At 39.4% G+C, this 14,325-nt stretch overlaps 1 protein-coding gene across 1 annotated transcript in view; it reads right to left on the reverse strand.

The window, feature by feature from the left end:
• Positions 1–14,325, reverse strand: part of CLSTN2 (calsyntenin 2) — a 416,233-nt gene that overhangs the window by 7,341 nt on the left and 394,567 nt on the right. The window contains exons 10-12 of the mRNA XM_080410323.1: positions 7,945–8,111; positions 4,324–4,472; positions 2,689–2,912 (exon numbers count right to left, since the gene is read on the reverse strand). Of these exons, the coding sequence (XP_080266449.1) occupies positions 2,689–2,912; positions 4,324–4,472; positions 7,945–8,111 (540 nt within the window). The remainder of the gene's footprint in view (positions 1–2,688; positions 2,913–4,323; positions 4,473–7,944; positions 8,112–14,325) is intronic.

The raw sequence follows: 14,325 nt of genomic DNA on the forward strand, positions 1-14,325 counted from the left end.
AGATAAATGACTGTAGAACAACTCAGTGATTTTATGTGCTTTGCATCAGGACTTTCATTTTTTGCAAAAATGGCCAAGTTGTTTTTTGCTGATATTAAATACAGCATACTTCAAGCAAATCAAAAGAGAAGAATCTTGCCTGTTCAGTTGTTATGATGATGAAGACCTACAAATACCTAGTGAGATAGATAGAAAATATATTGCTTTGTAATAAAAAGCATTCAAGAACAGTACTGGAAGTCGAAAATTGAAATTTTATTCTGGAAATAAATTCATATAAAAAAATCTGCGTTTCAATGCTGTATTGATACCAGGTTGGTATCACACGTTCTTTCTTTTCTCAAGAAAAAACAGTCTGGAAAAATACATGTCAAACATATCTAAGCTTGGACGATTGTCTCAGTTACTCTACGGCCCATAAAGGATTTGCATTACCAAGATCATGGCCATCTACTCAAGAACCTGGTATTACATAAATGGCAAGATCCTGTGTTGTGTGACTGGGAGAAACTGAGTTGTTAACTGACTACCCTTCAATATGTACGTTTAAAAACCCAATAATTCTGTCACTGGGAAAAGAGAGCACATTAATTTAATGTTTTAATTCTCTGGTCAACTTAGCATAGAGTGTCTGGCAAGACTGCTTAACCAGCTCCCTGAGAGTACCATAGACACAGAGACTCCGATCCTGCAACTTAGTGCTCACTCTTTGAATTTCATTTTAGAGGGCGTATGGGGAAGGCAGGCACAGAGAGGAAAGTCTCACGACCTAGATTCCCAACTCCTGGTCCAGTGAATTTGGGTATCTAAACTCTAGGTATAGCTCTGACTTACCAAAACATGCAGACCCAACTCAGATTTGCAGGATAGGCAAATCTGAACACTTCGCTCACCAGCTAAGACCGATGAGTTGGACTCTTTAATGGGAAGCCACGAAAGACCGGCTAGAGCTCGCCTGCAGAGCCTGGGAAAGCCTGACCTGGTCAGCTTTGCTGCTCTGGCTCTCAGTGTTGGGCAAACAGGGGAGGCAGCAGCAGCAATTTTAGCCGTTGGCAGGATCCCACTGATTTCTCTGCTGAGGCAGGGCTGGCAGCGACACGTCGGCATTCCAGGTGCCCTCTGCATGGTAAATAAGGCCTCAGAGCCGTAGTCATGCTGGTAGCAACTGCCTGATCTGCTTTTGATGAGAGACAGACCTAACCCGTCCTGTGACTGGACAACACACAGTGACTAAACCAGCCCTCTCAGCCTTGCCACGTGCATCTCTGCTACAGTCATGATGGTAAATTCCAAGTAAGTGGAAAAATGGCTATCGGTAGATATAGGTCAAGATTTAAGGCTGTCTTTGCTTAGATATTATCTGGGCTGACAGAAATGATGATTCAAGCTTGTAATGAAGAAATTGAGACTTAGAATTCTATAACTTTGTGCAAAACACAATTATTCCCAAAGCCAATTACTATCTATCCATTTAACCACTCCTAGTGGAAATAAACAAGAGATGGCACATTAGGAGATGCCTGACTTTCAAGGAATTAAACAGTAGTGTAAGGATTGCTGCTGTTTTCAAGGAGAGACTCTGGCTCTTTAGGCTATAAGATGTTACAACAGTAATTATGTCAATAATTGTATTGGGAAAAAATGGGATAGTTTAAATTTATGAACTAAACTGTATGGCAGTAGTTCCTAATTCACTGTGTGGTTTTGAAGATGCCATAACATCTAGGGACACGGAGTATCACACATGCATCATGTCATGGATAATGATCACTCTTTTCTATGCAAGATTATTTTTTTTTTCATACTGCAATTGTATGCAGCTGATATTATGATATAATACACCTTCCAGCCTTCAGAGGACAGATGCCGTTTCAGGCAAGTGATGACCAGGATTATTACAGAGTATGGCTTCAGGGAGTCCATGCCCCTACACATGCACATCATTAGTGATTTTATCTTTCCAAGAGATGTGCATCCAGTCACTGCTTATTCTAGCCCAACAAATATTGTTTAGAATGATTCCCCAGGTTACTAGGCTTTTTATTTAACTTGCACGCAAACATCCAAAAAGAAAGATTCCTTTATAGCAAATTCTTTTAAACTGTATTTATGTTTCTGAACATTCATCTAGTGTCAAATACTGATACAGACACTGTTCAGCATTAAACTGTCACCATAATTGAAAAGAATCTTTGCAAATTATTACATTTACATTATATATATGGGAAACCGAGGCACAAGATTACTTTCTAAAGTATCACCCACAAATCAGTAGCAGAGCTGGAAACATAAGAACAGCCTAAACCTCCAACCATTAGTCAGTTGCTACTTTCCACAGTACAATTGTTAGTACAATTAACAAAATACTGTTACAAATAGAGAGATTCTAATGAAAATACATTATTCAACAGAATATTTAAAGAGTGCAAAGGAATTATTCTGAGGTAGGAAAGACACTAAATGGAAATGCCACTTTTTTGGGAGCACTTACTCATCTACCACTATTCAACATGTTTTTTCAATGTGTTTAACTGAATGTCTTCACTACAGTATTACTGCTGTCTGACATTGCCTAAATTAACCTGGGTGAAGAGATTTCTTTGTGTTACTTGTTTGCACTATCCTTCAAAAAAATGTGAAAGGTCATGTTACAGAGTAAGTAATAATATTTAAAAGAAATGCACAAACCTCTGTCATGTTCTTTTAAGTCCACCGGATGCTCCCTTTTAGTGACTGTGCTGACAATCCTGATGTCGGGTAACAAAACAACACCTCTTTCACTTTCAAACTGTGCAGCTGGTCTAGCAAAGTGGTCCATCCCACTTATTGTAATCTTGGGCTCATTGGCCTGAAACACCATTACATACGCATCTATATCTGGGATACTAATGCAGACATCTTCACCAAAACATCTGAAAAATATATTATTCATTAACTGCATGTAACACATTACACATCAGAGGTGCATGACACTTGCACTGCCCAAAGCCCACCTGATGGGTCTCATCTTTTGTATTGTCTATTCCATACTGTGACACTGCCACACGTAAGGACATGCATCTGCAGCACTATGTACGTAGCCCAGCAGTGACAGTATTAGCTGTGTTCCTGCCACCCCCTCCCACATTCACAACTATTGAAATTATGTAGGGACGGCTTAGCAAACAGATTTGTGACAAGCTCAGTCTTTAGGAAGGTCACTATGAGATTAATATTTGGATGTTTAATTGACATTTAACAAAGTGGTGAATGGTTAAAAAACCTAAAATTAATTAAATGGTAACAACTGGCTTTTGTAAACCTGACATTAAATTCTCAAAATGGTACTTAGCAAATATAATATAGTTATGTTATGTGGGAACAACAGGGTTTAAATACCCATTTCAATTGGAGCCATCACAAAGTCATTCTGGCACCCCTCCCAGTATTTACTGGGGACAAAAGGGGCCTATATTAGCATTTTCATCTGAATCATCACTGTGCTTTGGAAATTAATTTCCTGACAAACTCTACCTTACCTCATCTTGGCACAAGGCTTTGGTCAGCCTGGGAGTGTGCAGACTGGACTGCTTCCAGTGAAACTACATCAGAAGATGCTCTCCCGACAGTGTGTGAGCCCACAGCACTAGCCTAAGCCTAGTACTGAGTAAGAACAGTAGACGAATGTTTGTAGAACTGATGCTATTTTCACTCTAAAGATCTGCTTTCGCTGCACTGTGTAACAGAGACATACCCTAGGGGAGCTCAGGAGTGGCAGACGGTTCTTTGACTATGCAGAACTGTAAACATTATTCTGCAGGTTCTCTATCGTTGCATGAAAATGGAAGGACCCAGATTTCTGTTTAACACCCAACACCAGTACTGCAGTGGTGGCAGCCATATAAGGATACACTCAAAGACTATTTCAAGCATAGCTACAAATACTGTTCTTGCAGATATGGCATCTGTTAGATGTAACAGGCCTACTATAAAAAGTCATGGCTTTAGCTATCCCAGAAGAAACTAAAACTTTTTAAAATTAACAGTAAAATAAGAATGCAATAAATGCAAGTACTGTTCAGTCCAGACTGTATACTTCAAACTAGAAACAGAAAGCAAGTAAATTACATTAGCAAGAAAAGTTTCTTAAAAGGACAACATCAAAAGAAAACCACAATGTAAATCAGCATAAAAGTAAATTAAATTCATCCTTTATGCTCAATTATATAACAGTATGATTTAGTGGTATAATTTCGCCAAAATTCTTCTTTTTACATGTCCAAAGAAAAAAGTATTCATTAAAGATATTCCTAATCTAATCAGTTCAGCTGAAGTATAACTTACTGGACTTTAGATGAGACTGTGAGACGTCGTACGCCTGCAGTAGGAAACTGTCTAGAGTTGATGTATGAGACCTTTCGGAGAGCTTGATTTATATTCTCAATGTCATCTCCTTCCATGACAAGGACTGACTGGGAAGGGTTGAAGTGATACTAGAGGAAATGCATATAATTAGTATTCCAGGTAGCAGGTACGGAGTAAAAAATAAGATATTTTTAAGGAATGTTGCACAGACCTAAATTTAAATTCTAATCATTTAAGAAAAAAAAATTCTTAGCAGTTTCTTTTTGCTAAACCCACATGATGTTTTCTAAAACATATACTTGTATCAGTCACCTATTTCATATTCTGAATAACTACTGTTATAATTAATTTTATAGTAAACTAATTCCGATTTGCCTAGCCTTACCAACTTTGCTGATACTATTTCTGCAGCTGTGGACTTAACAAACCTTAACTTAGTCATCATTACTGTTACTATGTAATTTTTTTAGGTTAAACACATCCTCCATATAAAAATACTGGCTTAAACCAGACTTTCTGGTTGTTTTTTACCCTGGGCTGTCTTTCTGAGATATATTTCAACATGAATGAACAAAACAATTACAACATTTGCCTCCTATGTCTTCATTAACATCAGACACAATAAAGGGGATTCGCCTTGCTCTGCCTCATGATCAATAAGGGTGTCATGATTTAAGATGGAGCTGCTACTTGTACAAAGCCAGCTGCCCATTTGAGCCAACAAACCTTTCAAAGTCAATGGCTATTCTTGTAGCCCTGATCCTTCTCTAGTCCATTGCATTGAACACGTAAGTCTTGCTGACCATGGAACTTTGCTACTATATTCACATAAAAAATGATTGATTTTATCTTCATCATAATTCATCCTGTTTCCATTTTTTTGTCAGTTATTTTGTTCAGCAAACCATCTGCATTGCAGAGAAAACCAGATTAACCCCCTTGATTTTGTACCTTACTGTTGTCAGCACAAACCACAAAGAAACGCACCCTTCTCTCACATGCAATCCCTTCCCAAAGTTGGACACTGATTATACAAACATGTTCTATTAGATACAGACAATGGTTGTCTATACTTTTTTTATAATGAGAAGGGTTAAAAAGCAAAAGAGCAAACAGACTGTGAAGAACAAAATGAAGCACAGGGTCCTCTGCTGAACAGAACACGGAGGACTGGGTTTGAAGCTTGTGCAGGAAGGTCATAACACACGAAAAGGTATTTTTTAACAGAGAAAGCGGAGGACTAACGTGAGTCATAGCCTGCATACACTTCTTTTTCCTTTCTGTAAGCTAGCAGTAGTAGAGAATAAAATTAGCAAACAGAGACTCTAGTTGGCCACTTAATAGCTCAGCTGCCAGAACAGCTGGAATGCTGCCAAAGGGACTGGAGAAAGCCTTAGTCTGAGCCATTTTTGTCTTTCTTATTAAAAAAAGAGCTAAAAATAGTGACGATTTAGACAGTGTTTCTGAGAGCTGTTACAGATATCTGAAAATTAGGCTGAAGACAAAAAAAGTCCAACACTACCGTGACAGACGCTATTACAGCTGCATTGCTCTTTTAGGTGACTAAAGGATGAAGCTTCATGAGTCCAAAATGCCCAGCAGAAACACCTTCCAACATCAGTTTGCCAACACTGAATCTGTGAAGTGCCGTGTAAATAGACACACAGAACCTATTCATCTGTGCAGCGGTCACACATGCTTGTCTGAGATCAGGTATGTTTATTTTTGACACCTGAAACCTTTTCTCCTTGTTAATCTCCTGTTCAAAGTCAGGTGCCAACTGTTCCGCTTTCACCTGAGCTTCTTTCTGTCAGCCCCAGTAGGGAACTCTACCACAACCTCTCTCCGACTGCTCCTTTCATTTTTGCCTCCTGCTGTTGCACTGACTGTTGAGTTTGCTGCGGAAGTAAAAATGAAAACAGCAACTTTAAAAAAACTTTATGTCTCATCTGTATTTCGGAAAACAAAAATGTTCTGAAGTTTGGTGAAAGAAAGAAAAGGCAGAAAACAATCCCTCATCTTAATTTTCCCCACTGAATTGCCAGTACAGTAAGGAAGACAATCACCCACACTGGAGCAGCAGCGGGTGGTATAATGGATTTTTCCAAGGCTGTGAAACAAGACTTCTTCAATATTGTCAAGTTTCAGAGTGTGACAATAGGGGTGGAATTACTGTGCTTTTAAGTACCACGGACCAAGCGTACACTGCTCTAATTCATGTAAAATCCCAGCAAAGAACTTACTGGTAGACATACACTTGCGTTCCAGAAAACCCTGCCTGCTCTTTGTATGCATAGTCTTTTAAAAATAGCTTTTACTCTTGTGTGTGTCATTTTGCTGGGAGAAGCAACAATGTGAAATTCTTAATGATATCCTTGGCAGAATGAAGAAAAAACATTTCTTTGGGGTGCTTTGCTCATAGGTAAAAGCTAGAGCTAGCAAAATTCCTCCTTACCTTTGCACTTCTAATTTTCATTTTTACCCTTGTTTTCAGAAAACATATTGGTTATACTACACCACTGCAACTTATCACATAGACAGACATTTGAGTGTATTTCAGGTCAGTTTCCTATCTTTACAATGAGAAGATTTAGCTAATAAAATGTAGTACATGGCGTTTCCACTGCATACTCCAGGTAAGTGTTACAGCACCATCCTCCACCACGCTGAAAACCTACACACTAAAGAAGAACCTGTGCAGTTTTACAGGGTGCATAGTCTGCAGCCAAAGTATCTCCCAGCCTGAATTTGAAGCTCAGCTCCTCTGGAAGATGGTATTGCAATTTCTGTGCTGGGAAACAGCTTAACAGTTGTGCTTACGCATTAGGCAGACGAACACCACTTATCTAGTAACGGTATCAGTAAAGGGAAACTGACAACAGATCTCATGTAAGCATCATAGAATTTATAGTCATGATCCTACACATGTATCCAAAAGAACAGAATTTGTCTTAATGAATGCAAAGCAGTCTGGCCACTATGCCAATTGAAACTGGATTTCCCTCTGTCTGCTGTTCTTCAGTCTTAGAAAAAGTGTTACAATATCAGTAAAGATAGTCATATGCATAAAGAAGATGGATAATGATTTATATGCAAATATAAAATTTAATTTCTTTAATTTAGTGGGGTTTCTTATTGTCCAATTTTCACATCCCATAATGTTTTCCTCTTGGAATACACTTTGAATTTTTCAATAGTATTGCACTGGAACTTTTGGCATTACCTCTAGATGAAAGATACTGCACTTACGCTTTCCGTTGCTTTAAAGCTACTTGAGATCAAAATTCAGTAATTCTTTGGAACCATCTCTATTTCTGTAAAACTGCCAAAATAAGCATGAGAACACAACCTGGCAATTCTTAAGGATTCTGAAATACCAGCAGTGCTTTACTTTCTGAGCATCTAGTTTTGCAATAATGGAAACATTTTTCTTTGCAGTGTCACAGCCTTTCTACTGTTCTGCTTTTCCTTTGCATGACTTTATGGGAAATTACATTGCTTCTGGGAGTACATTTGTACTGTGTGTACTCTACCTTGGGCTCTCCACTTCATAAATCAGCTCTAAATTTTTATCAAAGATGATGTCAGTTCATCGCTCACCTTTATTCCTTGGCCAAGACTCTCGAGAGAATTAATATCCAGACCTTCCTTGCAGGCCTGCAAACAGGAAATCACTTTCTGACTCTCAATTTTGCCTGGCCGGATAGTAAGACTGGCCAGGCTGCCATGGAAATACTGTGCAAATCTGGGCTTGGTGACTTCACCTCCTGCAGGAAAGAGAATAGAAAATGATTATTGATACCAATACAAAACCCACACATCTAATAACTCACTTTATGTTTTAACACATTTAAAAGTATTTATATCCATTTTAGCCAAGTCTAGTTGAGATACCATTTATTGTGATAAATAGAATTGCTTTGTGGGTTGCTGGGTGGCACCTAGTAGCAGCCTGTCTTTAAAATTCTTGTCAGTGTTTTACCAGCATTGTATTCAGGTGTTTATAAAGCTGTGATAACATACTGTGAATGAAACATTGGTTCCCAAACCTCTGCCCAAGGAAGCACAGCATTTTTAAAAATGAGTTGATGAGATTATTGAAGTGCTCAAACACGAATTTAAAAAAATGTTTAAAGTCCAATGTCTATTTATACAGAAATGATTTGCAAGCTTTACCATTACAAGATTGCTTACACAGCTTTTGCCTTTCTCCTCCAAAAAAAACCATACCACATGAAGCTCTTAGATGTGCTAAGAAACGTGGCTCTGTGTAAGCGAAGTGCCACGCTCCCTACAAAGGGTTGGCTCTAAGGATATGGTGTAAATTCACAGCAGTGAATGCAGACCCAGGCACAGCACTATGCTAAAAGGCTTTTAGCACTTCCCTTTTAGCCCAAAGCAGCTCATTTGGTGTGACATCAGGTCATTAGGCCCTCTAGCTACGCTCTATTCAGTTTCACTCCAGGCAGCTTCAAAGGAAGACTGATCTTTAGGAGCTGTCAATAAAATGTGATTACATACTGCTTGCACCAGTGATCATAGCATCTAAATTACTCTTGAGATATTTAGTGATTTACTCATCCTCCTCTAGGAGGATTTTTAGAGCTTGTCTTTCCTGCAAGTGTTAGCTATATCAGTGCATGTGAATTACTGCCTACCTTGAGCCTGAGAGAATTTAGGAGAGCCAGGCAACAGTGAGGCCAAGCAGACTAATTGCATTAGCAGTTGATAAGCTGTTGTAATTGGTAGATGACTCATCCCTACTGTGTTTGCAGCCTTAGTGTCAAAGAACCTATTTCTGCCAGACAGGCTAGCTCAAGCTTGAACTTAAACTTGAAGATGTGAGAACTGGGGTTAGGATAGGGATGAAGTGGTAAATTTTCTTTAGGCTGCTGTTGCTACCTAAAAGCCTGAAAAACATCACTTCTAGTCTGTGCAGTATGAGCACTATGAAGAAGACTCAAGTTATTTTTTATAGTGAAGAAAATAACACTGGTGTACTGAGAGAAAAGCCTAAGCAGGCTGTTTCTTCATAGTAGACAGGTTTTGTTCTTTTTTGTTAAGATGGCAGCACAAACTGCCTCTCTTTTCACCCCAAAGAGAGATTATTCTTTTCCACTCTTTCATTCTTTTTGTCCATTCTACAGTAAATTTCCTCTGGGTAGAATTATTGTGAGGCTTCATAGAGAATTTCACATATGCAACTGCTAAGGTGCAGGATTAGTTTATGTTGTAATTTTGGCCTTTCTGATACTTAACAAGACAATTAATTGGTAAATAAATAGTGCATTACGGAGAGATTTACTTTTCAGAAAAAAAAATGATGTTATATTTATCTGTTTACATTGTCTTTAAAAGTGCTTGTTGCTACAAATACAGCAGCAATATATCTGGACAGAAAAAGGTAAGCCAAATTAATAAAATGTAAACCATACCTGTCTCAAAAAAAAGGAGACAAAGAGAGAAAACCAGATAAGAACTTACAGAAGAATAATAGAAATACATTGTGCTGTGATGCTTCAAATTCTTATAACCCTAACAGAATTCTGAAGACACCAAGTTCCAAGGCTCAAACACCAACACTAATCCTGGAGCTTTGAAACTTAGAAACCTACAGTAAATCTGCCAGTAGATCTTGAGCTCTAAGGAGATGCAAAATAAGAAGCAGCCTCCGATAAGCTAATGTATTTAAATGGGAAACTAGGTCATTAAAATGTATAAAGGACTAGACAAGAAGCTAGAATAAACTGAGCGCTGTGGCTATGCCTGACAAACAAGCATGGTAAACTCACTGAAGTAAAGCTACAAAGCAACATGACTAGTGCTTATATCTATGAACAGGAATTTCAGGTTTGGATTTTTTTGTTGTTGTTGTTGGTTGTTCTTTCACTTTGGACTAGTTCTTCTCTGGTGTCATTGACAAAGCACTCACAGTTACTTTGCTAGGTCATTTACAATGACACAGTAATTGCGCGTAAACTATACTGAATATACAGACTATTCACTGTACCCAAGCCCCACTTCAAAAAAATGCTGGTGTACAAGAAGTTGCCACCACCGTAGAGATGGATGATTCTTGTTTAAAGTCATCTGTCTCGTAAGTCATCTACCCAACCACTAACATAAAAGCACGGAAGAGAATATGACTGTTTCCAGGAATAAGCTTTTACAACTGCAAATACAGGCACTATAAAAGCAGTAATGAAGAACAGGCTTATCTACTTGTTCACAGGACTAAGGTTGGGTTTTCTGTAGATGTATAGATCAATTCGGACTGTAAATGAGGTGATGTAATCTTTGTTCAGGAGAAGCTATCAACTGCTATGTAAAAAAGCAAGTATTTCTACAAAACATGAGTGAAAAATAGCTGGGGCTAGCTAGTCTCGTATTATGTCAGTAGAGAGAATCTGCAAAGCTATGCCCATGGTTACGGCAGGGTGATCCGGGTTGGGACAACTGCACTAGAACAACTGATAGCAGAGTCTGAAGGGGCATTGAGGGATGATACAGTCTGTCCCCTAGCCCCAAGACAAGAACCGCTGTACTTCATCCACTCTTGAGAACTGCCTGAGCTGTCCTAAACTCTTCTGAAGACAGAAGCTCCCCAAGGAATACACTCTAATGACCGCTGATCCTCAGAGTTGGAAGTTTATTTCTAATGAGGAATATGAGCTGTCAAAATATGGCTATGTCTTCCCTTTTCCTTTGCCAGGCTGAACAAGGCCTTTTCTTTACATCTTTTAACTAACACTGCAGACTATAATAATTCCTGTTGCTTTTCTTGGAACTCCTGCTATTATCTGAAGCACTCGCCATAACCTAGAGTTACTCTCAATATTATAAGTGTTTTACATAGGACATGCTTGGTAATCCAGGGCAGTGAGAATACTAGCTTTTTCCACATGGAAAAACATGAGAACTTAAAGAGAGAATACTAGCTCGCCCTTCATTAGAAAAAGGACTGCTAAATAAGCCTTCCATAAGCACCTTTTACCAGAGTTAAAGACAAAATTATATACCTGCCAATTTTATCCTCAAAGGTGAGCAGAAGTCATTATATCTGACTCTTATCACAGCTTGCGTTTGCAGCATGTTGACATTTTGATATTCTTATACCTCAGCATTTCGGAATCTTCTCAGCTCAGTGGGGTATGTTAGCTTTCTGGTGTGTTTCAATTGCCAGTAATTATTAGATTGCAAATGGAAAAAATCCAATGCAATAAAATTGGGAAGTGAAAAACAAAACTTTCACTAAAATTGAAGGAATCACCTAAAGCCAATCTGCTACAATCCTGTATTCTAACTTTCGATAAAAAGGATTACTGGGAATAAATCCTCAAAAACGTAAGAAGAAAATATTGTCAGAATAAATTGAGAATCCTCAGCAATTGGCTGTTTTACTCCTGCCTGCATCAATATTTTTTTCATGCTTCGTTCTACTATATTAGTACGTTTGAATGCTGTCTCTCCTTTTGCTTCTGCAATCTAATATTCTTAAAGTATTTGACCTCAGCTTCTCAGGGGGTGCAAATATAGCCAAGGATGGCTAATCTCCAAGTCCTCGTCACTCTAAAATTCTTAGCTCCCAAAATGAGATGAGTATAAATATATGTAATCCAGAAATGGTATTTCTGGATCATGTTAAGGCACAGTGTGCAATTACAACTAATGCTGATAGTACCTTTTTTTACAGAATATTATCCAAATTCTTCTAAATACAGATCTTTTCAAATAGAGATCCTTTGACCCCTAGCATGATACATACCATGCCTGTGAGCGCCACACGCAGCTATAGGCAGCTCAGAGCCACTGGCTTCACTGGGCAGGAGGAATGCTTAGCTCCACTGTCTGAATGTGACTCACCACTGAAATTACCACAGGCTAGGAAACAACTGAGGAAAATGCATAAGTACTCCCAACAGCTCTTTCTCCTTTAAAACAATTTGAACTTAACTTTTGGTTCTGACACCAAACTGAGCCTAAGCAACAATATTGTTGAGATAAAGAAGACGACCTAAATCAATTACATAAGCCTTTGGATCAACAATTCAGAGAACAAAGTGGAGCTTCACTGGTGATGATCTTGAGGTAATCCAAGTGTAATAAAATTTCTTCTACTTTCCAATGTCATGGTGCAGTGAGAAAGTGTTCTGTAACACAGCATCGGCCAGTTTCTATCCAGAGGTCAGGCCACCCAGCTAACCTAGATTGCTTCCGCAAGTTTCATGAGATTTTTTGCTGTCAGGGTCTTTTTGCCCTTTCTTACAAGTGCGATACAGCTCAGCTCCACAATGTTGTAGCATCAAGACCGAAGAGAACATGAAAACTTACTTCTCAGCTGTGTTACGTGTTGTGTAACTCAGCTCTACCTTTACTGATTACTGTGGATTAATACACTGTGAGTGCCAACTCTTGGGAGATAGTCAGTTAGTTAAGACTTCGCCGAATGATGTGACCACCAAAAGAAAACAGAACCTTTCCTACTGTCACGGAATTAGGTTGAGTCTGTAACACAAAAAAGATGGAAACAACACTAGAGAACAATGTTACTTACTCTCATTACAGACCCTTGCATGGCAAATTTTTGAAGTTACTGTTTTCTTTCCCTTCCTTAAATGTAAATGTTGTGGTCAACATCACAATTGTGAGGCAACACAGGCCACAATGTTATTCACACCTTGATGATAAAATTGTGTGTTGCCTTTTCCACTCAACACAGCATGCGCATCCACACTCAAAGTCTGGCAGATACAGGAGGATGGATGTTGCTTTTTTGGCGTTAATCCTATCCTCATAACAAGAAGATGGTGTCAACAGACTGCGGGAGGCATCCAGAGGAACTGTTGGTATACATAATTATTCACTATAATGCTGTTCACTTCTTAGTCATTTTCAAAGTAGTATGCACCACAGTTTTCACCCGCTAAAATAATAACAATTTTCTAGACTGGGATTCTTCTATGCCAGTTCTGACTTCTTCTGCCTGGAACTCTATCAATGCAGAGCAAGTGGGGCAGCCTGGGCACTAGGGGAGGTGGGGTCCCTCCCAGCAGAACTTTACCCAGGGTCACCTTGATAAAGTCTGAGTTACTTTCTTTTTCTGCTAAGCACGAATGCTAGCGCAGATGAACAAGTGCAGCGCACGCACTGACACCAAAACATACAGAGGAAGGGTCTGGGTCTGGCCTGCTGGGCTTCCCACCAGGTAAAAACTATTTTAGCAGATACTTGGGTTCTGAGATAGGGGATCTGAGATTTAGCAGATACAGTTCTGAGAAAGAGACAGCTGAGATATAAAATAGGCACAGGGCTTTGAACGGGCTGCAAAAATAAAGCACATGCTGCTAGTGGAATAATCTAGATAACTAGAATTATCAAGGTCTCCTAATGTCCAATGATCTGAGTTGCAGCTGAGGGGTAGGGCTAGGCAGGGGCACCTCCTAGCCAGGGTCAGGAAGCAGGAAGCCTCTGACTGCTGAGAGTCACCTTCCTCCTGTGCTCTTCGCAGCTGGTGACCACACCAAGCCCAGCACCACAGCACCCTGGAGCAGGGAGCACAAGTCAGTGGAGGGCTCACACACCAGGAGACAGTACGCTGCACCCCACAGCAGCCCTCGCCTCAGAGGGAGCGATCAAGCTGCCAAAGAAAGCACGACCTTACTATACCACTGTTTGGCATATTCCTAGTCACACGCACAGTTACCGCTGGTGCCTGAAATCTCAAACACAAAGGTCAAATGTAGAATTAACCTACTGAATTTTAGATGAGCATGTGGCAGATGCCTGTCCTATTTGTGGGCAGATCAGTCAGGGTGACTCCCCTGTACACATGGACAACAAATGCTTCTAGTACAGACATCACCTCCTGTAAACAGCTAGAATCTCTCAGATGAATGGTAATTTAGGGGGTTAAGGACTGTCATCTACCTAACACCACCTGATCCCAGCCATGAGGAGGTTCTGTTAGATATAGTGTTGTAG

This window comes from Falco punctatus (genome assembly GCF_963210335.1).
Source record: "Falco punctatus genome assembly, chromosome: 13".
Lineage (NCBI taxonomy): Eukaryota > Metazoa > Chordata > Aves > Falconiformes > Falconidae > Falco > Falco punctatus.